We start from the raw sequence: 26,929 nt of genomic DNA, 5'->3' as shown, positions 1-26,929 counted from the left end.
TGGCGACTTGTCCAGGGTGTACCCCGCCTCTCACCCACAGTCAGCTGGGATAGGCTCCAGCTTGCCTGTGACCCTGTAGAACAGGATAAGCAGCTACAGATAAATGGATGGAAACATTAAGTTACATGACACTACAGGCAAATGGAAACGCGACCTTTCTGAAGAAAAAAACCCCAGCTCTTTGTAAAAGCTATCGTGAGAGGAGAAAAACCACAGTGTTTCCCACAGACCAGGTAGCAATTTATGGTGCGCCACTGTGCCGATGAGGGAATCGTGCGCGGTGGTGTCGTGGCAGTCGGTCATTGGGGTGTATGCAAAGTATTTACAGCGGGCGGTGTTCAAACACACAGTATTTTTCTTCAGAGTCACCTGCTAGGACTATTTTAAAGCTACAAGAAGCATTTGAGATTATTCAGTTCAATCTAAATTCTTTTAAGTTCTTTAAGAGAAGACAGCTAAAACAATTTTTACCAGAACCCTGCCTGGTTTCATTCCTCGACCCAACTTTACATTGCAGGGCAGGCCATTAGTTTGCTGGGCTTGATGTTGGTGGAAAACCTGTCTTTTAAATTTATGAATATTACTCACCAAAATTGAAGTTCAAGTTTAGTTTTTACTAGAGATGCACCGATTGCAATTTTTTGGGCTGATTCCGATTTTCCATGGAGTGTGACCTGCCGATACCAATTTTGGCCGATTCCGATTTCATTTTTTCAAACCACTTCTCAGCACACACAGACTATTTTCTTTTTATCTTTTCTTTAACAGAACATTCTGCCAGATTTTCAGTAATAAATTTTCAACACCTCAAAGGTTGAAAACAAACAAAAAGGCATTGTTCTTTGTAAAATCTTTCTTCATGTTTGGTATTAACATTAATTCCTGAAATAGGAAATTCACACAAACATTTTTTCTTTTCCCATCCAATATCTGGCACAAAAACAACTTCCCCCTCATATATAATTTGCCTACTGCTATGGAACACACTTTCATAAGCCTATTTAGATCTGAAAACTTATGCCTTATAGAACAACCCATTTCTTCATTCAGTATCAAAATACAAAAATAATTTCCAGTCATACTTATACCATAGCCATTCTATCATCTTTGTCAAATGTGTATTTGTAGAGTAATTTCCAATGGAATCAAGTGCAACCAAGGTTGTAAAACAAACAAGGAGACATTTTTTTTCTTTCTCTCTTTGTACAAATCTAACTAGATGTTTGGTATTAGGCTAACGTATTAATTCCTGTAATGGGAAATTCACACAACCACAAATGTTTTCTTCTTTTCACATCCAATATCTGGCACAAAAAACAAACAAACAAACAAACAAAAAAAAAAACACTATTTGGATATCCAAATATAGTGAATTTTTTTTTTTGTTGACGGCGCACGCGCCGGAGCCAGTTAGGCGCGCAGGACTGACACTGTTCTGCGCAAGCGCAACACAATCGCACTAGAAAGCATGTTCAAGCTGCCAGTGTAGCTGCGGTCTTTTTAGTTGCGAATTACGAGTATTTCCACTTTCATCCCTATGTGATACACAAGTTTTGATCGGCAAAAAACCAGCATATTTTAATTTTGACTGGCCGGTTGCCGGTCATGGCCGATCATGTGAAAATTGGCCGATTCCGATCAGCAGCCGGTCAATCGGTGCATCTCTGGTTTTTACCTTAGTTTTCGCCTTTTTGGTGGCAATCTTTGTCATTCTTTAGTTGACATTCAAGGAATAAATTGCAAAAAACAAGCTGGAGGTTTTTAATTTAAATATTGAACTCAACACTTACCTCAACCAACACTAAAATAAAATAAATAGTATAATGTAACAAAATAATAAATATCATAATTAGATGTAAGAAACCACTTAAGGTAACACCAAGGCAACTAACAATAATGAAAAAGCATTACCCTAATTGGTGCAAAGCCTGCATGCCCTATCAGAACATTTAATTCTGCGTGGCTTCCTGAAAAAAAAAAAAAACTCCAGTGCCCTATCGTAAGGGAAGTCATTGCTGAAGCGGAACAAACGGGATAATGCAATAAGGCCGGTTCCTCGTGTCAAGCTGCTACTGTATGCATCAAAATTGGTTTATAGCCTGACTCAGGGATGTCCGTTTCCTGTAAGCCAAGAAGGCTATGATCAAGCTCATCACAAGCACAACGTAGACTACCTTTTAACATAAGGGGTCGGAAGGCGAATCGGGAAGGCTGCGTTATTTTTAATTAGTCCAACAGGCCTACTTACAGTCCGGGTATATGCGCAACGGCAGGCCTGTGTACACGCCTCTCTCTCTCTGTGTGTGTGCGCACACGCGCGTGAACGAGAAGAAAGAGCACTATGAATGAACGGAACGATACGCAACGGAATTTTTTTTTCAAAATCGCGAGTCTGATTGTGTGACGATAGGAATCCATTGTGTGGCGCTGCGCCACACAATGGTCTATGTATGGGAAACCCTGAACCAGTTTTAATTGCATAACACTCAGTGGAAACAGCCCATTTGCAACTGTGTTTGGTTGAATTTTTTGTTTAATACTGCTTCTATTTTGCATAAAACTGCAACAGAAACCCAACTATAGTCTCTCCTACTATGAGCCTTTCCACTTCAGGAAACTAGTAATCCATGAGCTTTGTAGGAAGCCAGGAACCTTTACAGGAGCTCAAATGCAAAGTCTGTCTCCACTGGAGGAACCAGGACCAATTTTAGTTCCTGCTCCAGTACTGTTCTGCAGGAACTACTGGGCTGATATTTTCTGCACTGAATAACACTAAATTGTGAGAAGCTCCATTAAAAGAAAACAGAAAAGCAAATCAATCTTGTTGTGTTCCAGAAAGTTGGGTGCTTTTGCACTAGCCTTTGGGAAGAGTAGTCTAGACACTGCTAGTCAGTGGCTCTGGTAAAGACCTCATGAGGAGCAGAATATGGTTGTTCAACAAGCAGAATTTGCACAAGTATGAAATAAATTTATTTGTAGCACAGTTTGCATTAGTTATTAGTTCTCAGAGTTATCACAGGCCCCTGGTAGCTCTCGCATGAAAACTGAGGTTCTTGTTCAGGAGAGTTACAGATTTCTTTAAAAGCCTCAGTTAAAACTGACTTCATGCACTTGTGTTATTACTGAGGTCAAAGCACATCACTTCAGATACTAATGTATAAACCTACACAAACAGAACAATTTCACTCAGTCGCCACTTTATCAAGTACACAGGTTCATCTTGTATAAGTACTATTACTGGTGGTAGTCAGGACCAGAGGCCTGCCATACGAGCTATTCGGTGAAGTTGACCATTTTCAGCACAGCAGTGACACGGACATAGTGGGTGTTGTACATGTACAAGCGTATCGGGCATGGGAACATTTTTAAACGTCTGGGTTGTGAACAGAGGAGGAGCTTTTTGATAGGATAAGCTACGCATACCAACAGATGCCCAACAATCACAAACTACATACCTAGAAACTGCACCCTTTATGGTAAGTGTATCTAAAAATTATCTGAGAGTGTATTACAAAATGTTATTGATATTGCTCAGTCTGAGATACCTTGAATGCTTTGTTTGTGTCTGCAGGCATCGCCATAGCTGCACCGCTTATCTGGTCCTGCATGATGCGAGACTGATCTGCACCTGTCATGTGACAATTTTATCAAGATTATTTCAGTGAACAGCGTCATTTATTTCATATGATGTGCGCTGGAACGCTTACTAATAGCATTTCAAACATGTATTTATACTCTGTACATAAATTTTGTTTTTAAAATATTCCCCAAATTAGTAACATGTAAAAAAGTCTAAGAAACGAAAATGTTATTACCGTTGTCCTGTCCAAGAATCAAAGAATACATGCTTCTCAGTCCAAAGACATTCAGGAAATACCAGGACGCTGAGCTAACCCTGAAAATGTAAACAAAATGATCCTTTTCTTGATATTTAAGCAGTCAAGGACTTTGCTACATGTTCCCTGAGACAGCAGAAAAACTTTAAAGGATAAGAAATCATTAGGGTACATTACCACTAGATTAGATGCAGGCCATACATCAAAGTAAAGAGATCTTGCTGGACCACTTACCAGGATGCATCAAGCGAGAGCAACTCTATCCCTTGCTGTAACATAGGCTTGAAACGGAGTGTGAGAGGGAACGGTACCTTAGCTGAGGAGAGAACCATTTGTTTTAACCCCATCAGCGCTCAATCATTCATTTGTATAATATAAAAAAAAAAAAAAAGTGTGCATGATACAGAATCTTACAGAACTACCGTACACTTGTATATCATATCATGCAAAACTCATTAAATGGATTTATCATGGTATTCTTCCACTGAATGCCCACTGTCATGTATGCTCTGATAACACAAACAAAATATCAGTTTGGCTCAAAGATTCAAGTCATCTCTTACTTGTGACAAATCCAGAAAAAGTCCAGTTGATCCAGCCACCAATAAGGATCATGGGAAGAACATTTGTCAGGTTGCCCTTCATCATATCTGTCAACATGCTTGGGTCTGGAAAGATATAACCTTAAATTAATACATACTATTTCACTTATTGACATTATACATATTAATAACAAACCAAAACACAAAGGGCGTGAAAAGAAAAAAAAAAACTGACCTTTGCGTAAAATCTTAATGCTTACCAGTCATTGGGGAAGGAGGTACTACTTTTCTTTTTGTCTTTTTAAAGAAGCCATCATCTGGGTTATTGAAGTAAAATTTTCTCATCAGGAAGGACTATTGGGGGGAAAAAACAAAAAAAACAAAACACTGTTTAGATTTCGACCTGATTAGCTGGATGAGCATGGATAATGGATCATTTGAGGCTGTTAAACATGGTTACAATTTGGAAGCAGAATTCATCAGCTTAGTTTAGTTACTAAATTCATTTTAAAAAAAAGCATGTTTTGATTACAACGTTAGCATTAAGCGATCGGCAGAAAGAATACATTCATAAACTGTGCAGCTCGTTTCTCTATCCAGTGCATACAGCTGCATATAATCCACAAACATACAAGCATTCAGTGTGACAAAAGGAATGAACTCGCCTGTTTAGGGATATATTTTCCATTTTCTCTTAATATCCTGCTCCTTATGAGAACCTGGCTGTATATAAAACAAAAATCAACCCACAAATGTTTAACTGCTAAATATGGCAGAGGGGCAGAAAAGTACATATGTATTGATAATTCAGAAAGCTCTCAAGTTTTACATACATCTTAACGTAGGACCAAACATTGCACAGCTTGAGGCTCATCTCGTTATTTGTAGCCGCTTTATCCTTCTACAGGGTCGCAGGCAAGCTGGAGCCTATCCCAGCTGACTACGGGCGAAAGGCGGGGTACACCCTGGACAAGTCGCCAGGTCATCACAGGGCTGACACATAGACACAGACAACCATTCACACCTACGGTCAATTTAGAGTCACCAGTTAACCTAACCTGCATGTCTTTGGACTGTGGGGGAAACCGGAGCACCCGGAGGAAACCCACGCAGACACGGGGGGAACATGCAAACTCCACACAGAAAGGCCCTCGCCGGCCACGGGGCTCGAACCCAGGACCTTCTTGCTGTGAGGCGACAGCGCTAACCACTACACCACCGTGCCGCCCCAGCTTGAGGCTTATCTGCTTTAATAATGAATCCTTTATTTTAATAACCAATCCTTCAGTATTATCTGATTATTTTCAGGTTGCTGACAAATTTCCTGTCCCCTCAGAGTTCCCTTTCTCACACTTATTAGCTGTTGCTGGTCGTATACTTACAATACAAGATTTACTGCCTGTAATTTCAAGCATTCTGGAAAACGTAGGACCATCTGTGACTGCTCACAGACTGAGTAAATCATGTTGCTGTACTGCTCACCCATGTAAACTGTTGGGAACATGAAGCTTGCTAATGTGTAATATTTTCCTTGCATCAAAAAAAAAAAAAAATTTACAACTATTTCACCAGGGGATCAATTGTCAATATGTGAAATGTCGAAGAAACTATAGTGGAAATAACAGGAAAAATACTGCAATTATTCATAAATTGTGTTATGTGGTATGATATAGTACTCTGCCACAACAAACCAATAAAACACACCAGCAGGAAAAAGCAGGATACAGAAGGGTTTTTTTTTCTCCCAATATTAAAGAAAGCCTGAGGAAAATTCATAAATCTCAAAAGATATAAACTCGTGTTCCAACGATCTATTTTGAATATGCTCGAATAAATATTGCTGTTATGCCACAGAGGAAGAAAGATTCGGGCACAGCGTTGGCAGTGTGCCAAGGTTGGATTAGGAAGGAAACCGGAATATTAAAATATCTATTTCATGAAATGAGCTACTGCCACAAAAGGCTTCATTATGCTCATTAAGTGAATAGATACCGAGATAACGTGTCGTGTGCAGTCAACATACAATGCAAGTAAAAAAAAAACTGGTCAAGAACACACAAAAAAAAAAAAAAGATTCTTCACAGCATCCTGTTCCCTACTTCGATTTGACCCAGGAAGACAAGAGATGGAAATAACGTATCTGGGATCTGATCTAATCTAATAAGGCCTTTAAATTATAAATAGTTGGCAACAGATCCCCAGGTTTTTCCATCAACTGCACGGATAATGAATTCAAGCGGAACCCAAGGCAGAGAGTACACCATCATTAAACCCAAAGCAGGAGATCAGTTTGGGAGACACAGGTCTTGTGTAGGCAGCACAATGGTGTAGTAGTTAGAGCTGTCGCCTCACAGTAAGAAGGTCCTAGATTCGATCCCCGGGGCCGGCGAGGGCCTTTCTGTGCAGAGTTTGCATGTTCTCCCCGTGTCCGCGTGGGTTTCCTCTGGATGCTCCGGTTTCCCCCACAGTCTAAAGACATGCAGGTTAGGTTAACTGGTGACTAAATTGACCGTAGGTGTGAATGTGAGTGTGAATGGTTGTCTGTGTCTATGTGTCAGCCCTGTGATGACCTGGCGGCTTGTCCAGGGTGTACCCCGCCTTTCGCCCGTAGTCAGCTGGGATAGGCTCCAGCTTGCCTGTGACCCTGTAGAACAGGATAAAGCAGCTAGAGGTAATGAGATGAGGGCTTGTGTAACAATACTGAGACCTAATATGCCGGGTACCTGTCCGAAACCTGCTCCAGTGTGAGTTTCTTGTCACTCTGTAATAAGATGGAGACGTAATGTCGAATGACCCCGACGAGAAAAGTGATGAACACTATGGGCAACACAACCCACAGACGGATGTTGGAGTCCAACAAAAGTTCTGGTTCTGCCATGATTTACTGGAGAGATGCTGACAGGAACAACCTATAGGAAACAAAGTATATTTTTATCTAGAAAATAAGCAATAAATAATGATAAAGCTCTTAGATATCTTCATAACCTTAAGCATGACTTTACACAAGGCTCCCAATGCAAGACAAGCCCAAGAAATCGTGAGAAATGGGTCTCCTCAGAAACCAGCTGGTAAACGGGACAACCAGATTAAGATAACTAATCCACGCTGGAGAAAACCAAAATAACTAGCTAATGAAAGCCAGCCAAGAGACATTTAAAGGCAAATTTATGTTTATGTAGATAAATAACTGACAGTCATGCTATCAGTTAGCTATTCTACATTGTGAACCATTACTTGTATTAGGGGTTGTTTTACAATCAGGGTACAAAGTTTGTCTCACAGGGGTCCAAAATTCAAATTGATTCTTGTACGAGTTTTTAAGTGAAGGACAAGTTAAAGAACAGATAGGCATGTGTAATAGTTTGTATTATAACAAGATTAAGTGTAGCTTTAAGCAGGGCTGGGAGAAACTAATGAAGTGATTCTCGGAGAGGACTTTTTTTTTTTGACAATTCAGAATCCACTACTTCCATAGTGCTTTTAAATATAAGCCTGTAAGCTTTGTGTTAATTGTCTCTAATATTTGTCCCAATATCTTGACCACATTTTAGGATGAAAATAATCATTTTAGATATGTTATTTTATATTGAAAAATTAGCTGTCTCGGAGAGGACATTTTTTTTTGACACAATTCCATACTAATTTGATCAAAATAGTCTGAAAACTTACTGGCATTCAATGTTAAAACTTAACTATGTTTCCAATGATATGGAACCAAATATGTGTTTTATGGTATAAAGAATGATTTAAGTGCATCCCTTTTGGAGCTACCTGTGGTCAAAAAAGAACTTTTTCTAAATGACACGAGTAATTTTGCTAAATATGACACATATTGCCATACATTCACCAAAAATAACCTTATCACCAATTTTTTTTTTTTGCATGGTAAATAGAGCTATCACAGGGCTACAATAAACAACCAAGTTTATTTAGTCAAGCCTTTTGATATTGAAGATAAGTGTTAAATGTGATTTTTAGCTTGCGTAGCCTGATTGTAAAACAACCCTTAGCCCTGTTATGTCCAACATTCTATAGTATTAGCTTAGCAATATTAGCCACTTAGCTAACGCTGGATAGTTTACATGCCTGCTATTGAGAATAAGTTGGCAATATTAGCGCTAGCATTAGCTGCTTCCTGAAATGCTCGACGGTCAACCATTAATAAGAAAACAGCCAGGGAGAACTTTTTACCACCAAACACAACCTTTGTACCTTGTAATTATAAGACACTTTTTTTTTAATTCCTCTAATATCAGACTCGGGCGGTGTATGGACCCAACGGCAGCATCGGCACTCCCTTTACCGCATCAGCTCCGCTGGCTAGCAGGAGAACACACACACATAGCAGCGACTCCTTCTTCTTCTATATTGTTTTATGGCGGGTGGCAAACAGCTTTTAAGTGCATTACCGCCACCTCCTGGACTGGAGTGTGAACAAGCAGCGACTCGCAGTGAAGTCAACAGCCGAATCCCGAATTCTTCTTCTTCTTTAAGGTTTTATGGCGGTTGGCAAACCAACTTCAAGGTGCATTACCGCCACCTACTGGGCTGGAGTGTGGAACGGAACAATCTATCTATCCATCCATCCATTATCTCATCTCATCTCATAATCTCTAGCCGCTTTATCCTGTTCTACAGGGTCGCAGGCAAGCTGGAGCCTATCCCAGCTGACTACGGGCGAAAGGCGGGGTACACCCTGGACAAGTCGCCAGGTCATCACAGGGCTGACACATAGACACAGACAACCATTCACACTCACATTCACACCTACGCTCAATTTAGAGTCACCAGTTAACCTAACCTGCATGTCTTTGGACTGTGGGGGAAACCGGAGCACCCGGGGGAAACCCACACGGACACGGGGAGAACATGCAAACTCCGCACAGAAAGGCCTTCGCCGGCCACGGGGCTCGAACCCAGGACCTTCTTGCTGTGAGGCGACAGCGCTAACCACTACACCACCGTGCCGCCTGGAACAGGAGATATTAGGGAGGAAAAACAAACAAACCCTTATATTCTTTTAGCTAATTCTGAATCTTTCAGAAATTTCATAATATAAGAATACCTCTGGGCGGCACGGTGGTGTAGTGGTTAGTGCTGTCGCCTCACAACAAGAAGGTCCGGGTTCGAGCCCCGGGGCCGGCGAGGGCCTTTCTGTGTGGAGTTTGCATGTTCTCCCCGTGTCTGTGTGGGTTTCCTCCGGGTGCTCCGGTTTCCCCCACAGTCCAAAGACATGCAGGTTAGGTTAACTGGTGACTCTAAATTGACCGTAGGTGTGAATGTGAGTGTGAATGGTTGTCTGTGTCTATGTGTCAGCCCTGTGATGACCTGGCGACTTGTCCAGGGTGTACCCCGCCTTTCACCCGTAGTCAGCTGGGATAGGCTCCAGCTTGCCTGCAACCCTGTAGAAGGATAAAGCGGCTAGAGATAACGAGATGAGAGATGAGAAGAATACCTCTGACTTGATACTCTCCTGAATAATCCAGGTAAAGTGAAATTGTGATGATTAACCATTCTGAGAGATTGATAAAACTCATTTCTCTCATGTTCATATTTCTTACAGTGAAGTATTACATGATCTACTGATTCCGGATGGCTACTGTATTCACAATTTCCGGTTGGGTGTTTGCCTATTTTATTAAGAGAATAGTTAAGTCCTGTATATCCAATTCTTAAATGGGTGATCATGATGTCTTCTCTCCAACTCCTGCCCCCTATCCTTCCACTATTCACCTGTTTTTCAATGTAATATAGATGTCTTCCGGGTGGCATGGTGGTGTAGTGGTTAGCGCTGTTGCCTCACAGCAAGAAGGTCCGGGTTCGAGCCCAGTGGGCGGCGAGGGCCTTTCTGTGTGGAGTTTGCATGTTCTCCCCGTGTCTGTGTGGGCTTCCTCTGGGTGCTCCGGTTTCCCCCACAGTCCAAAGACATGCAGGTTAGGCTAATTCAGCCCTCTCAATATATTTCTGAGAAAGGGGCAAGTAAGAAAGAGTAGTAGGCAGAGGTTAAGCCAGGGATCCCAGCAGTAATTGAAAAAATAAAGGAATGTAAGAAACTATCAGCATGGGTCAAGGGGGCTGCAAGCCCTTTGCAGGGTGCAGGGGCAGCACCCCTGCTGGGGGTACAGGGGGTGAAGCCCCCTGAAGCTGTTGAGATTTTAACATTTAAAGATGCTATAGAACACATTTTTTTTTACATAGATTTAACATAGAAAAGCAACAGAATTTAACAATAATGTGTATCTATTTGATGCCATATTTTGTAATCTATGACATAAGTGGCAAAAAAAATTATTTATAAAAATTAGATGAAAATGTAGCTTTGAAGAATATACTTGCCTAAATATTCCACTGATTTTGTTATAACAATAGTATCCATAGTTCATCTCATTTGTTTGTTTTTTTTGTTTCGAGTTAATGTCAATACTAGTCTAATATAAGCCACATTAATTTTTCAAAAATCATGAATATGAGCAGAAATCAGTGATTCAGTAATATTAGATATATCCATATGTACAGCAAATATTGGAGATATTTGATTTAAACCTTTCTCTTTTTGAAAGGTTTCACTGCAGAGGAGTTTAATGCTCTTTTCTGGGGTGCATTCTGTGATCTTTCCTCCAGTTTTCTCTGCTTTTGTTTCTCTGATCTTTCCTTCTGCTTTTTTTTTATCTTCCTGCAGTGCTCTTTTGGAGAGTTTCTTGGCTACTCTGTTCGCATGAGCTTTTGTTTCAAGTTCTGTATTCACCACATTCATTAGATTCAACTTCCTCTCTGGCTAAGCGCAATTACGCTTTCCACGACATATTGAATTAAGTTCAACGCATTAGAAACAAAAGCACGAACGGAGTTAAAACACGTTTTCTAGCAAATGGGCGCAGCCATATTGTTTTCTCGTTCTATCGCGTACAGTCTCGCGGTATTTATAATTTATAATATTTATAATCTTTTGTTATACTTTTAGCAGGATGGTTGTCATAATGCCCCTGAAGACTGACTCAATATGCCATCATCAATCGTAGCCTTCTAATCTTTAATGGCATTTCCCCCATTTCCACCTGCATTGAAGACACTGGGGATGTTTTAAAAGACCCACTGCAGATCCTCAAAGCCTGAGCTTGTAGTACATCTGTTTTAATATTTGATTCTGCTGCAGACATATAAGCTAGACATCCATAATCAAACACAAACCTCCTAAGAGCCCAATATATGTTTTTTAAGGATGCTCTACTTGCTCCCCAAGTTTGTTCTGTCAAACACCGGAGAATATTGAGTATCTTTTTGCATTTATTTTTGACCTTATCTAAGTGAATTTTCCATATGTTAGCTTTTCATCAAACCAAACTCTGAAAAATCTTAATGCAAGAGGATGATCATATAATTTTACAGAAATAGATGAGATTTTTATGCCTTCTTGTAAAACGTATTACTTGTGTTTTGGAAACTGATAATCTAAATCCACATTTATTTGCCCATTTTTCTACTTCATTTATTGCAGTTTGCATTTTTGTTCTGACATATGCAGCCTCTCATCCATAACGCCCCATCATCCACATAGAGAGATTTACCTATACCTTGTTCAACTGTAGAGAAGATATCATTAATCATAATGTTAAATAATAACGGCCCACACACTACCTTGTGGAGTTCCATTTTCTATTGTGTATACTTTGGAATATTCCACACCTACCCTTACCTGTATCCTTCTATCAAATAAAAAAAATCCAGAATCCAATTATATGCCCTGCCACCTATTCCCATCCATCCATCCATCCATTATCTGTAGCCGCTTATCCTGTTCTACAGGGTCGCAGGCAAGCTGGAGCCTATCCCAGCTGACTACGGGCGAAAGGCGGGGTACACCCTGGACAAGTCGCCAGGTTATCACAGGGCTCACACATAGGCACAGACAACCATTCACACTCACGTTCACACCTACGGTCAATTTAGAGCCACCAATTAGCCTAACCTGCATGTCTTCGGACTATGGGGGAAACCAGAGCACCCAGAGGAAACCCACGCAGACACGGGGAGAACATGCAATCTTTCCTTCAGTCCATCCAGCTTTCCTGTCCCTGCAGATGAAAAATATCCCTGCATTGACTTTGGACTTGATAAAACACAGTGGACCAACAACAGCAGATGACATGGCATCCCAAATCACAGACTGTGGAAACTTCACACTGGACTTCAAACACCTTGGATTCTGTGCCTCTTTACTCTTCCTCCAGACTCTAGGACTTTGAATTCCAAATGAAATGCAAAATTTACTTTCATCTGAAAAGAGGACTTCGGACCACCAACAGTCCAGTTTTTTCGCTCCTTAACCCAGGTAAGACACTTCTGTTGTCGTCTCTGGTTGGCTTGACATTAGGAACGCGACAGTCGTAGCCCCTTCCCTGAAGCCGTTTGTGCGTGGTGACTCTTGATGCACTCACACCAGCCTCAGTCCGCTCCTTGTGAAGCTCTCCCAAATTCTTGAATCAACTTTTCCTAGCAATCATCTCAAGGCTGCAGTCATCCCTGTTGCTTGTGCACCTTTTCTAGCCAACTTTCCCAACTAGACCCAAGAGATACACAATATTTATACTGTTTGAATAATTTACTCAAACTTTCATTAAGGTTTTTTTTTTTTTTTTGCACTTTAGGCCATACTTATTTTTGTTCTGACATATGCAGCCTCTCATCCATAACGCCCCATCATCCGCATAGAGATTTACCTATACCTTGTTCAACTGTAGAGAAGATATCATTAATCATGTTAAATAACAACAGCCCACACACACTACCTTGGGTGGGCCATTATTATTTATGCTTGAAAAATTTTATGAGTCTAGAATATATTAAATCTTCACTTTCTTAAATAACTGATGGAAAATATTGAAATTTAGAATATTCTAATTTTTTTTTTTTGGATGCACTAGTACAGTTTTTGCTCTTTCCTCTTGAGTCAGGTGAGGGGAGGCAGATATTGCTGAGTGCATGAAACAAATGTTCCAAAATATACAAAATACTTCATACAGAAAAACAAACCACCACCAACACACACAAGAAAACAAAGCCACCAAATGAAATGGATCTATACTACATACCAACAATTAATAAATGTAGTCTCCAAGCCAGAGCTTGACCCTAAATAAGCAACAAAACTAGGCGTTTGTTCTTGGCAATACACACCTCTCCTAATTCAGAGGTTTTGTCAAAAAAAAAAAAAGTTTTTATTTACATCATATCAATTAACAGTCTTCATTACATGACACTGCAGTTACCTGATCACACATACACTGGCACTGGTTTAAATCTTGGGTTGGAGAAACCAAGATACGTCCAAACCACTGGGTTCAACTAGTTCCTGATCACACATCTGTGCTTTTAACCATTAGTAACTTGATTAAAAAATGCAACAGGTAGTGTCCTGGCTGACCGGGACAAGGACATTCCCATGATGAATTCAGAGAGCTTTTGGTAAAAGAAGCACAAATGCCTAAGTCTGGCAGAGCACTGAATGTGTCCATATGATAAAATAATTATATAAAAAGAACTAACTAACAAACGGAAATGTATCAGTCCAAGGTGCCTGTGTAGGGCTTTTGTTGTTTAGAAGAGCAGAGCACCCATACTGCCGACTTCACTTTGCTCCTTTACAAAGATCTCAAAGTATTGGTAGATGATTGTAACAGCCAGCAAGATTCCTGTTCCTGAGCCAATAGCACCCAGGAAGTCAGCCATGACAGACAGGCCACCTATGCACAGTCCTCCGAATGCTGCAGCTGTGGGGATGTACCTACAAGACAACAGCAGAGTTGACGAACCACGCATAGTCGACATGCTTTTTTATTTTTTATATTGATTGTTCCATATTTTGGAAGACAGCATTTGTGTTTTACCTATTGAGTTCATGCACCATGGATGTCTCTCTGTGTCCCCTCATCACCATTTGCTGTTCTTTTAGCTGTTTTGCAACCTAGTATAGAGAATTCCAGTTATGTACATTATTACTCAACTCCGTACAAAAGAATCTGGTATTATATGGCATAAGTGACCTGAAAATACACTCACGTCTTTGGCAGAAGATCCAGACACCTCAATCCATGTCTTTGAGAAGAAAGCACAGGAGCCCAGCATGAAGACAATGTAGATGACAGCATGGACTGGATCCTCCAAGACTGAGCCAAATGACTCGGGAGGGGAGAGGTAGTAACACAGACCGCCTACAGGGTAAGCGCGAGCTGGCCCGCCAGTCGAAGTGTCCTGTTAACATACATGTACCATACGAATCATGACCATGCTTCAAACGTACACACACACTTGACAAAATTATGATCTGCTTCATGCAGAAAACAAGTACGTGCCTGCAAGATAGTCTCAAATTTTTACCATTTGTAATCAAAACACAGTTGTTTTGCCAGATTGCGACCAATTGCTGCATCACGCAAGTCAGCCTATAACAATCGGTTTGTTCTTTGCATGGCATATTTCTTTTAATGCAAAGGAAAATACCAATTTGACAGCTGATCTTAAAAGATGTCAACTACTGATGATGTAGAATATTAAATTGACCTTGGTTGCAGTCAGGGTATTATCTAGAAATTGAAAGAAGGGTGTATGATGGCCGAGCGAAGAACTCCGCAGGGAAAATTTTAAATATTGAAGCAAGTTTAGGGCTCTCCGGTACAATCTTGGCATAAAAAAAAAAAAAAGCAGTTGGGAGAAGCTCTTAAAATAAGGTGTTTCAGGTAGTGAATTTCTGAAAAACGAATCCGTCAACTCAAATCATTTTAAGAAAATTCATTATTTTAGAGCACATGTAGTATTTGTGCCGAATTTTGCAATGATTGTCTTGATTATCATGGTGTGGTAAATTGGTAATGGCTGTCCCAACCACAGAAGCTAATCTTTCCATGTACATATTGAGCTTGTGTAAACATTAGACAGGGTTCTACTGAAAATCTGAATTAGCTGGGGGGAGTAGATGGCCTAATGCGGGGAGGAAGCTTACCAATTTAGAAATTTACATGCCTTCTGGTGCGTTCTCAGCTAATAAATTACTAACCATTTCCCTGTAAAATACTTGCAAAATATGTATGAAATTTCCCTCCAGATGTGTGCACGTGCTTGGTTTTCTGAGTTACCCACTGTAGTACGCTGCCTGGCTCTGTAACATAACTACATACACGACAGTGTGGTCACATGGTCCAGCTCAGCCAATCAGAGCACGAGATTCTATCAACAAATATGGCATCACTTCCAGTCATGACCCGAATCGAAGACAATTTCGTGGTGAAATAACTGGATTTGCAGCAATTTATGGGCAGCGAAGACGATATAAAATCGAACACTGAAAGGAGAGTTTTAATTTTTTTTCTGGGCACAGACCATCTGTGTAGGCAGAGAAGACCGCCGGTGATCGGCACTTCTAGACATCTCTAATTAGAGATTTCATACGTGGCTCAGATGAAGTTGCATTAAAAGTTCTGCGGCTTCCTCAAAGGCTATCTTGGTGTAGCTTAGACGAACAAGGCGGTTCAACGTACAGATGCTAAATTAGTTGCGGAGACCAACGTTTATTCTGTTGCTACAGCTGAACCTGGCTGGAGTATGAAACAAGGACTATGGTTGGTTGCTGTGCTGCACGCTGGCCAATGGGAGCTCTCCTGTCAGTGCTGAGCAACAAAGCATGTCTCATTTCAGAAATAAGGGAGAGCAAACACTGTACCGGAGAAACACGCACGTGGAATGCAGATTTATTGTGTTTGGGGTCCCCACTTGTCCACTGGCGTTTATTTTGATCTGCCAGTGCAGCTAACATTGCTCATTTTAGTTTCATCAATTTTCAATAATAGGAATTTTGAAGCCTGTCGTTGCAGAAAGTTACCCGTCGACTTAGGCCCTGTCCACACGGCAACGGATTCAGGTGACTCCGATACAATTGCTTATCGCTTAGGCCTGGCATCCACACGGCACCGGCGTTTTGGGTGCCCAAAACGCAATCTTTTTGAGAACGGGTTCCAGAGTGGAAAGATCTGGCAACGTTGCCGTTGTGAAGTCGTCTGGATGAGTAGAACGGATTTGTTTACGATGACATCACAACCACATGACTGTGAGTGCTTCACGCCGGGTAGAAGTGTAACGAATATCACCAGGAAAAAGCCTTACAGAGCACTAGTGAGAGTGAAACACGAGCTTTGATATTATTATTATTATGTTCAGTGTTAGTTCACAGTAGTAATGCAAGAAGCAGAATAGTGACAGTAATAGTGAAGCAAAAACATGCAATTGTACAAACACTGCAGCTCTACAGCAAAATATTCATTTATGAAATGGTCTGATTCTTAACACCAGTAGTGCCAATGATTTTCTCATTGCGATGCGAGTTGTCAACAAATCCTATAACTTGGTACATGAAACGCGCTTACAAAATATTTTCACTGTGAATATTTATTGTGTAATGGTGCAAAGTGAGAGAGAGAGAGAGAGAGAGAGAGAGAGAGAATAGCCCGTAGGGCAGAGTCAATCCCGCCAGCAAAAATAGCGAAAAAAAGGAGCGATCTCACCTCTTCAGATGATGGTTTAAGTCCGACAATACATTCCTCAAAAAGGGCGTAGAGGAGCAAATTAATCCATCAATGTAGCATTCAATTTATTCCGGACCATTAAAGACGCCGCCTTCCGTGTAGAATCATACGTCATCCTCGCCGCCATATTGGATAGGTCAAAGCGGAGAATAAAGATTAGCTGCGTTTAACTGTACCAACAGGTTTACCGTCCAAACGAGATCACATGGGATTACCTTTCACAGGTGAGAAACAACAAATTAATCCATCAACGTGTAGTATTCAATTTATTCCGGACCATTAAAGACGCCGCCTTCCGCGTAGAATCATACGTCATCCTCGCCGCCATATTGGATAGGTCAAAGCGGAGAATAAAGATGCCTCATTCATGTGCTGCGTTTAACTGTACCAACAGGTTTGCCGTCCAAACGAGATCACATGGGATTACCTTTCACAGGTGAGACTGGAAAAATACTTTTCATTGTATTTGGTCATTATAATGTAATTTTACGAACAGATTTTCCTGACTTTGTGGCTAATATGAAGTCTCGCGCATAATAGTTTATGCGCATGCATCCTTACTACTTCTATTGTTCTCGTGTCTCCGAAGGGACCGTCTTACAGCGCCCCTAGAGGTGTGGCATGTGTATTGCATCGTTTTCAGCAAGCGTTGCGTTGCCATATGGACCTGATATTTTACTGATTGTTGCCCATTTGGACGCGATATATTTTTAAATAACATCTCGTTGCCGTTGTCATGTGGATGTAGCCTTAGAGTATTGGCCATTGAAAAGACGAGTTTCTAGATAACACGGAGGTTGCAGTGGCTCTACAGAACAATTCAGATACAAGAATAAAGTAAATACATGTGAGACTGCATAGAGCTGGGCACACAGTGATATGGACGCAGGGCTCGAAATTAACTTTTTTTCTTTGTGTCCCCCAGTGGTCCCGAATTCTGTGTTGTATTGTCCCAAATGGAAGCAATAGTGTCCCCATTTTTTTCCTCTCTGAAATAACCAGTGGTTAATATTATCATATGAAGTTACTATTATATTTGTAACTATGCAATTTTGAACCCTTTATATCATTTTTACAATAAGTCACAAGACACAAGCGACACATGTCCAATACATCATCTACTTCAAAATTACAGTTATTGCATTTTCAGTTTATTAAACTTTGGCGATCTCACTGTATGAATAGATACCCGTTTATTTAAAGGGGCAACTAGCTCATTCAGAAAATGTTTCAACTCCCTACATCTGCAGTACACTTTAGTTGAAAATAAGACCCCTTTTATGTTCATTTCATCTACTTATACCTTGAATATCTGTTGGCACTTATAAGGCCAACTTGTCATTTTTCACCATTACCGTTATCCATTTTTATGAACTTTCCGTTATCCATTACCGTTATCCATTTTTATTAACTTTCCGTTATCCGTTTTTTATGAACTTTCCGTTATCCATTACGGTTATCCATTTTTATGAACTTTCCGTTAGCCATTACCGTTATCCATTTTTATGAACTTTCCGTTATCCATTACCGTTATCCATTTTTATGAACTTTCCGTTAGCCATTACCGTTACCCATTTTTATGAACTTTCCGTTATCCGTTTATGAACTTTCCGTTAACCATTACCGTTATACATTTTTATGAACTTTCCGTTATCCATTACCGTTATCCATTTTTATGAACTTTCCGTTAGCCATTACCGTTATCCATTTTTATGAACTTTCCGTTAGCCATTACCGTTATCCATTTTTATGAACTTTCCGTTATCCGTTTATGAACTTTCCGTTAACCATTACCGTTATCCGTTTTTTATGAACTTTCCGTTATCCATTACCGTTATCCATTTTTATGAACTTTCCGTTAGCCATTACCGTTATCCATTTTTATGAACTTTCCGTTAGCCATTACCGTTATCCATTTTTATGAACTTTCCGTTATCCGTTTATGAACTTTCCGTTATCCATTACCGTTATCCATTTTTATGAACTTTCCGTTAACCATTACCGTTATCCATTTTTATGAACTTTCCGTTAGCCATTACCGTTACCCATTTTTATGAAATTTCCGTTATCCGTTTATGAACTTTCCGTTAACCATTACCGTTATACATTTTTATGAACTTTCCGTTATCCATTACCGTTATCCATTTTTATGAACTTTCCGTTATCCGTTTTTTATGAACTTTCCGTTATCCATTACCGTTATCCATTTTTATGAACTTTCCGTTAGCCATTACCGTTATCCATTTTTATGAACTTTCCGTTAGCCATTACCGTTATCCATTTTTATGAACTTTCCGTTATCCGTTTATGAACTTTCCGTTATCCATTACCGTTATCCATTTTTATGAACTTTCCGTTAGCCATTACGGTTATCCATTTTTATGAACTTTCCGTTAGCCATTACCGTTATCCATTTTTATGAACTTTCCGTTATCCGTTTATGAACTTTCCGTTATCCATTACCGTTATCCATTTTTATGAACTTTCCGTTAACCATTACCGTTATACATTTTTATGAACTTTCCGTTATCCATTACCGTTATCCGTTTTTATGAACTTTCCGTTATCCATTACCGTTATCCATTTTTATGAACTTTCCGTTATCCATTTTTATGAACTTTCCGTTATCCATTTTATGAACTTTCGCTGCCGGGTGCAAATGTTAGCAACATCAGCATAGTGGCAGGTCCGAGCCTAGTTGTGCTGCTGACTGACTAAACTTTCTGAACTAGAAAGACACCAAGAAAACTCACTTATTCTGTTGAACGGTATCTTCCGTCAATATCATCCACATCATTCCTGTTGTATTTTATAACGTGTCTAACAGTGTTCATTAAGTTCATTCAGTTGCTCGCGTTGCCTGCAGACCAGGCGATGACACTTTGGATCCTGAAGGTCCCGGAGACGTTATGTCTGGGCTTTCAGTTTCTTCCCCGCGGTCGGTCCGCTTCAACCACTTCAGCATTTTTGTTCTGGCAAGAGTCGGCGCAGCGTGTGCGGTAGCAATTCCATTCCAAGTCCATATAATGCGGACTCCGGCCGAAGATTCTAGAACAGAATGCGCTGCTCTGTAGCCTACGGATGCAGGTGCATCGAAAGTGTAGCTACTATGTATTTTTCGCTGTTAACGTTTTAAAATTAAAATTGACAAATTAGGTGAATGTCTACGTATGTGTTACGGCTTTGTAAATAATATTAATGTAGAACTTTTTTTGTAGATCTATTTTTTTTTTCCATTGTCCCGGGATTGTCCCAGATATGATAATTTTGTGTCCCGATGACATTTTTTATGGTCCCCGGGACATCGGGACACCGTTAGTTTCGAGCGCTGTATGGACGTAGCCATGTGTTTCGTCACAACTGACATGGAGAGATTTATATTGTTAAAACATCTTGCTAGAATGCATCTCCAAACTTCAGGAGCAATTTAAAAAGGTGTATTTTTGATCAACACCCCCCTGCCGATTATGCCGCTAACAGTTAGGATGTTGCGACATTTGAACGATTCCCGGCCACGTTCATGAAGCTCCGCTTCCAGGATCTTAGGTGGCCCGTAGTGTGTCTATAAAATGACTGACAGGAGGCACAAGAATTTAAAACTGGAAGTCAGGTTTCCTCAGCTACTTAAACTTTTGCTAAGGGTGTAACGGTGCTACCCAAGGTTTAAGTATCAATTTAGTTCGGGTGCCAGGCAGGCCCAAAATCCTGCCACTTAACTAAAGGTAACCACCGCCAGCAATAATAAAACAATAAAAAGTAGGTTTTAAACGTGCATATTCTGTTTACTTGTTCACAAAAAAATAATGGCATCAATACAACTCCATAACCTGATGCTCCCAATACAGCAAAAGGGGTATGAAAAAATAAACAAAAATGTCGTGTAAACCCAGTGTTCATGTGTGTGTGTGGGCTTGTATGTTTGTAAATGTTAGTGTGTGTAGAGGGAGAAAGCGTTTGTAGTTCCAGTCAGTTGTAGCGCTTGGTAAACGAGCAGCAAGGGGCGTGTGGATTACGATTTAACTCACAGTTCTGGAGCTGGCTGTGTAAACTGGACTGTCCTGGATCCGAAACTTCAACAGACCTTAGCCATCCGCTTCCTGCATCGGGCTTGAAGTAGCTATTAGCTCCTCCCACCTGTGGCTTGCGATGTTCCTCCGTCACGGAAATCTTGCTTGGGTCGGCTTGCAATCTCCGCCGCAGATTCCGTCATCGGCAACAATGTACAAGTCTTCCACTCGGTTTAGCTTCTACTCCAGAATCGCACCTTCACGCTTTGCTCGCACAGGAACCAAACGGCGCTCTATACTGCTCTGCTGCGCTACACTCCCTCCTAGCTACGGATGCAGCATAGTGACATTTAAAGGAAGCGCTTCGTCAATCACGCGTGGCCACTCCCCCAATCAGCGTTCGCAGGTGTTGCGTGATGAAACAATGTTAATGAGGTGAGTGCTGTGTCGTGTTAGTGTGCTTTTGAAGGTGACAGTCACAGGGGAAAACGTCATGTCTCAGGGGCAGAATGTATTTCAGCACAAGGGCACAGCTTAATTCATTTTTTTTCCCCCTGTCACGTTCGACATATCTTCCAGGTTATTTGTACAAGCATGGGGGGGGGGGGGGGGGGGGGGGCCCACATGACTACTGCACATTTACCGTAAATCTGTTTTAGATGCATCATTATGTACACAAGAATTTTATGTGGGTATTCAAGCTGACTTACATGAACGTCTCCCATAGATGTTACAAGAAACAAAAACTGGGTACTTACAGACCAGGTGCCCAGCAAGTTGACCAGGAAGTTGCCACTGAAGCGAGTGGAGAGCATCTGAGAGATGACGTACAGGTTGGACACCAGAGCAGACTGTAGGATGATGGGAATGTTAGAGGTGTAGAAAAGCTTGATGGGATACGTATTGTACTGTCCACGGTAACGTGCAGACTTGATGGGCAGATCAACTCTGAAGCCCTGATGGAGAAACAGACGAGACACCACTTTAGATTTATAATTAGACCAGGAATTATTATAACTATGACCGTGAAAAGTCCAGCTAGGCTTTACGGACCTGGAAATATATAACTACAGCAAACACAAAGACAGTAGCGATGAGGTTCATGAGGTTGGGGAGGTTCTGCCTGTAGAAGGCCTCTCTCAGTGCTCGTATTTTGTCAGTACGGGTGGCCAGCAAATGGAACAGAGCAATAATAGCACCCTCAAACTCTGTGCCTGCAAGGAAGACACAAATAAATTCAAAATGTGTTAATATTTAATATTATCATCAGCTGATGAAGGCTATCGCTTCCACACAGGCTAGCATCTAAGAGCAAATTTGACTAACAGGACAAGGTCAAACAAATGGCTGAGCTAGCTCCCAAACAAATACTGGGAGAAAATAAATAAAAATCCCTACTTGAATGACAACAGTTGTACAACCCTGATTCCAAAAAAGTTGGGACAAAGTACAAATTGTAAATAAAAATGGAATGCAATAACTTACAAATCTCAAAAACTGATATTGTATTCACAGTAGAACATAGACAACATATCAAATGTCGAAAGTGAGACATTTTGAAATTTCATGCCAAATATTGGCTCATTTGAAAATTTCATGACAGCAACACGTCTCAAAAAAGTTGGGACAGGGGCAATAAGAGGCTGGAAAAGTTAAAGGTACAAAAAAGGAACAGCTGGAGGACCAAATTGCAACTCATTAGGTCAATTGGCAATAGGTCATTAACATGACTGGGTATAAAAAGAGCACCTTGGAGTGGCAGCGGCTCTCAGAAGTAAAGATGGGAAGAGGATCACCAATCCCCCTAATTCTGCGCCGACAAATAGTGGAGCAATATCAGAAAGGAGTTCGACAGTGTAAAATTGCAAAGAGTTTGAACATATCATCATCTACAGTGCATAATATCATCAGAAGATTCAGAGAATCTGGAAGAATCTCTGTGCGTAAGGGTCAAGGCCGGAAAACCATACTGGGTGCCCGTGATCTTCGGGCCCTTAGACGGCACAGCATCACATACAGGCATGCTTCTGTATTGGAAATCACAAAATGGGCTCAGGAATATTTCCAGAGAACATTATCTGTGAACACAATTCACCGTGCCATCCACCGTTGCCAGCTAAAACTCTATAGTTCAAAGAAGAAGCCGTATCTAAACATGATCCAGAAGCACAGACGTCTTCCTTCCACCCATAGAAAACATTTGGCGCATCATAAAACGGAAGATACGACAAAAAAGACCTAAGACAGTTGAGCAACTAGAATCCTACATTAGACAAGAATGGGTTAACATTCCTATCCCTAAACTTGAGCAACTTGTCTCCTCAGTCCCCAGACGTTTACAGACTGTTGTAAAGAGAAAAGGGGATGTCTCACAGTGGTAAACATGGCCTTGTCCCAACTTTTTTGAGATGTGTTGTCATGAAATTTAAAATCACCTAATTTTTCTCTTTAAATGAAAGATTTTCTCAGTTTAAACATTTGATATGTCATCTATGTTCTACTCTGAATAAAATATGGAATTTTGAAACTTCCACATCATTGCATTCCGTTTTTATTTACAATTTGTACTTTGTCCCAACTTTTTTGGAATCGGGGTTGTACAAATGTAAACATGGCACAGAAACGGATGCGTTTCTATCTTCGTAAACTGAATTGAATACTGAGGATATCAGTGTTTACCTCTGCCTGTGTTGACTGTAGTTGGACTGAAGGCTTTCCATACAATTGTTTCACAGATGTTGGTGGCGATGAAGAGGGAGATACCCGAGCCCAAACCATAACCCTTCTGCAGCAACTCATCCAGCAGCAGCACAATCAACCCTGCCACAAACAGCTACAGTAGAGAGTGCATGATCAGTGCACACTGTAAAACGCCATTATCAAAAGGTCAAAGCAATTCACTGAGGTGCCTTTTTAGTCTTTAACAAAAAGGTCCAACTTGATCTTAATCTACCTGAAGAAACAAACCACATCAATATGTTGACTGCAGGGTAAAACGAGTCCAAGGGTTTCCAAAGAGCAGTGTTTATTATGAAAGATAAGCCATTTGGCAAGTTTGTCCAAGCAGCACACAAGACAAATGACAAGCTTACCGGAGAAGTATGGAAGGGTGCTGGCAAATAACAACAAGCACAGCATGAAAAAGAAATGCCCCTCACCTGAATGATAATGAGCAGACAGATCCCAGCACCCATCTCTGACGGGTCGCCGTACATGCCAGTCATCACATACACAATAGCCTGGCCAATGGTGATTATCATTCCAAACACTGCCAAGAAGTTGACAAGTTTATGCCTGGTTTTAGTTATAGCCTGACTATCATGACAGCAGGGTGGCTGAGAAACAAGAGCAACGACATACGTTTCTGGGCGCCATTAAACAGTGCTCTGTCTTTTGGTGTGTCTCCAACCTCGATGATTTTAGCTCCAGCCAGCAGCTGCATGATGAGACCCGAGGTGACGATGGGAGAGATGCCCAACTCCATCAAAGTACCTGTAATGAAGATATATGCATCACATAACATAAAACAAACGACAACACTCACAAGACGACAACAGCTGAACAATATGACGATATATTATTAGGATCATGATCAAGTATCACAATCTCTCTTCACAAACCTGCAATTTATTTAATAAGCCAAGTAGATGCTACAGTTCTGAATCTTTACAACTGTAAACTAATACTTTGTTTTAGACATTAAATGAAAGTATCGACTCCATTTTTAATGCAGTTCTACTGTTTTGCTTCAAGTTTGCATGCAATTCTGTAGATCATGCATCAGAAACGTCTACGTATGAGTGATGATGCATCACCTACTCCTAAATTAGACAACCCACAAGTTGAGTAGCCAGATGTGCATTTTCCACAATAGTGGAGGATGCCATGGCCAAATGGTTAGAGAAGCAGCTTTGGGACCAAAAGGTTGCCAGTTTAATTCCCTGTACCAGCAGGAGTGGCTGAAGTGCCCTTGAGCAAGGCACCCAACCCCCAACTACTCCCAGGCTGCTCTGGGCATGTTGTACATCGCTCTGGATAAGAGTGTCTGCTAAATATTATTAGCGTAACGTAATAGTGAATTTCCTTAAATTCACAACACTTCCTTAAATGTTGCGACACAGTTATTCACAGTTTGTCAGAAGTCGTTTACATTTTTCGAAATCAAGAGTCTCGGGGGGGGGGGGGAGCAAGATTGTAAACGCACCCCTGTTGGAAGCAAGAATGACTCTCATCCAGTAAAAAGGATCTGCCGAGTCTGATGACATGATACCAAATAAGGGAATCTAAAGAGGAGGGGGGAAAAATATTATACATTAGTAAACATGGCTGTTCAAAAGTCAAACAGTGAAAAAGTAATTGCATATGTTTAACACCCAGCGTCCATTTGCATCAACAGCTTTTGAAAATCAGAGTAAAGCAAACAAACCTGGCAGCACACCAGAAAGATGAACAGGGTGATGGCTGTCCATAGCACCTTCTCTCTGAACTGAATCTGTAACACCAGTCACAGTGTCAGAGGATAAGCGGCTACAGATAATGGATGGATGGATGGATACAGCATCAAGAAAGACAGACAGACAGACAGACAGACAGACATACCCGTCTCTCAGGTTTCTGGATCTCAGGTAATACTGCACAAAATGGTTTTATCACCTCCAGAAATTTAACTGTAAAAGATTAGCATTGAATAAAAACATCATCAGGACAGGGTAGGAAGTCATTTATCAAACGTATCACCAGTTCTTCATCAAACGTGTGCTCTTCTTCCTTCCCATCAGACTACGTGGCTTTACTTGTATGTAGTCTGCTAGAGAGCACTGTTAGAGCAGAATCCCAAATAACTTCCCAACTCACTAGAAAAGTACCCTACATAGGGTATGAAAGAATGGCTTTTTCATCCTACGTAGTGCACTGTATATCCAACAGGGAGGTATTTGGGATCCGACCACTCTCGTGCAACGTCATCACTACAATTAAATCTCTCAGAAGAGCGAGCTGTTTTTGATTATATTACAGATCCCTAACGCCGTCTAACAGAACAGTTTTAACTTGGTAAAAAAGTCAGATATTTATTTAAATACGCTTTAAAACACACACACACACAAAAAAAAATACATACATACACATACATACATACAACACATTTAGTGACGTCAGAGCTCCTTCAAGCCAAACGTTGGCTTGTTGCAGTTAATATTCGAGAATTTGAAAAAAAGAGAGTGTGTTTGTAAAATGTAATGTTAGAAAGTTAAACTGCACACGGCTATAACAGGAGTAATACTATTACGGTATTTAGATTGGTTGCTGTGGTAACGTTAGAGATAATGAGCGCAATTAACGTTAATTATTCAATTAGCTCGCTAGCTAGCTAGTTAGTTAGTTAGCATATCTAGGCTAACAAAAATGACTGGACTCTCAGCTTGGGTATTATAACTGATAAATAGCGCTAATAAAATGTACTACTGAGAACTATTCGGTGCTGTAGAAAGGCTGAGCTGCTCATCCTGCCCGCCGGTTCATTCAGAGGACAACACAAAGCAAAGGCCTGCCAGAATAATAATAATAATAATGTGTACAACAACACTGTTTCTCCCGAATTAGCCCATGACTGCACAAACATGTTTAATATAATTTTAAGAGAACCACCAACTCACTCCCCATGTTGCCGGTGGTCCGGACGGGTTTCGGTGCTGAGTAGCTGCTGTGTGGCTCAGCCTGAGGAAAGAGAAAGAGGCTCCACAGCGACACGTCATCTTTCAAAACCTCTAATACACGTCAGAGTGCGGCTCGGGCTCGGCTCCAAACGCCCCCTTAGTCTCTATATAAGTGCACTACATAGGGTACATCAAACAGTACCTTTCACACCCTAGGTAGTGCACTGTGTGTCCTGTGAGAACTATTTGGGATTCAGTCCGCGCCATTCATGTTTAGCAGGGTGTTTTTACATTGACAGTACATTTGATTGAATGAAT

General features: G+C 40.8%; 2 protein-coding genes across 2 annotated transcripts in view; both read right to left on the bottom strand.

Moving 5' to 3' along the window:
* emc3 (ER membrane protein complex subunit 3) overlaps window positions 1-8,747 on the bottom strand; it is a 10,237-nt gene extending 1,490 nt beyond the window's left edge. Inside the window, exons 1-8 of the mRNA XM_060919530.1 lie at window positions 8,591-8,747; window positions 7,102-7,287; window positions 5,044-5,101; window positions 4,639-4,732; window positions 4,400-4,504; window positions 4,071-4,152; window positions 3,816-3,895; window positions 3,546-3,628 (exon numbers count right to left, since the gene is read on the bottom strand). Of these exons, the coding sequence (XP_060775513.1) occupies window positions 3,546-3,628; window positions 3,816-3,895; window positions 4,071-4,152; window positions 4,400-4,504; window positions 4,639-4,732; window positions 5,044-5,101; window positions 7,102-7,256 (657 nt within the window). The 5' untranslated portion in view covers window positions 7,257-7,287; window positions 8,591-8,747. The remainder of the gene's footprint in view (window positions 1-3,545; window positions 3,629-3,815; window positions 3,896-4,070; window positions 4,153-4,399; window positions 4,505-4,638; window positions 4,733-5,043; window positions 5,102-7,101; window positions 7,288-8,590) is intronic.
* Window positions 8,748-13,255: 4,508 nt separating this feature from the next.
* Window positions 13,256-26,701, bottom strand: sec61a1b (SEC61 translocon subunit alpha 1b). The gene is made up of 12 exons (XM_060919529.1): window positions 26,612-26,701; window positions 25,557-25,624; window positions 25,384-25,449; window positions 25,162-25,240; window positions 24,318-24,449; window positions 24,116-24,225; window positions 23,637-23,790; window positions 22,011-22,171; window positions 21,716-21,913; window positions 14,435-14,626; window positions 14,263-14,339; window positions 13,256-14,159 (listed from the first exon to the last, which is right to left on the bottom strand). The coding sequence occupies exons 1-12, from the start codon at window positions 26,616-26,618 to the stop codon at window positions 13,973-13,975; spliced, it is 1,431 nt and encodes a 476-aa protein (XP_060775512.1). The 5' UTR covers window positions 26,619-26,701; the 3' UTR covers window positions 13,256-13,972.
* Window positions 26,702-26,929: the final 228 nt, after the last annotated feature.

The sequence above is a fragment of the Neoarius graeffei genome, chromosome 4 (genome assembly GCF_027579695.1).
Source record: "Neoarius graeffei isolate fNeoGra1 chromosome 4, fNeoGra1.pri, whole genome shotgun sequence".
Lineage (NCBI taxonomy): Eukaryota > Metazoa > Chordata > Actinopteri > Siluriformes > Ariidae > Neoarius > Neoarius graeffei.
This window is presented reverse-complemented; position numbering and strand designations above follow the sequence as displayed.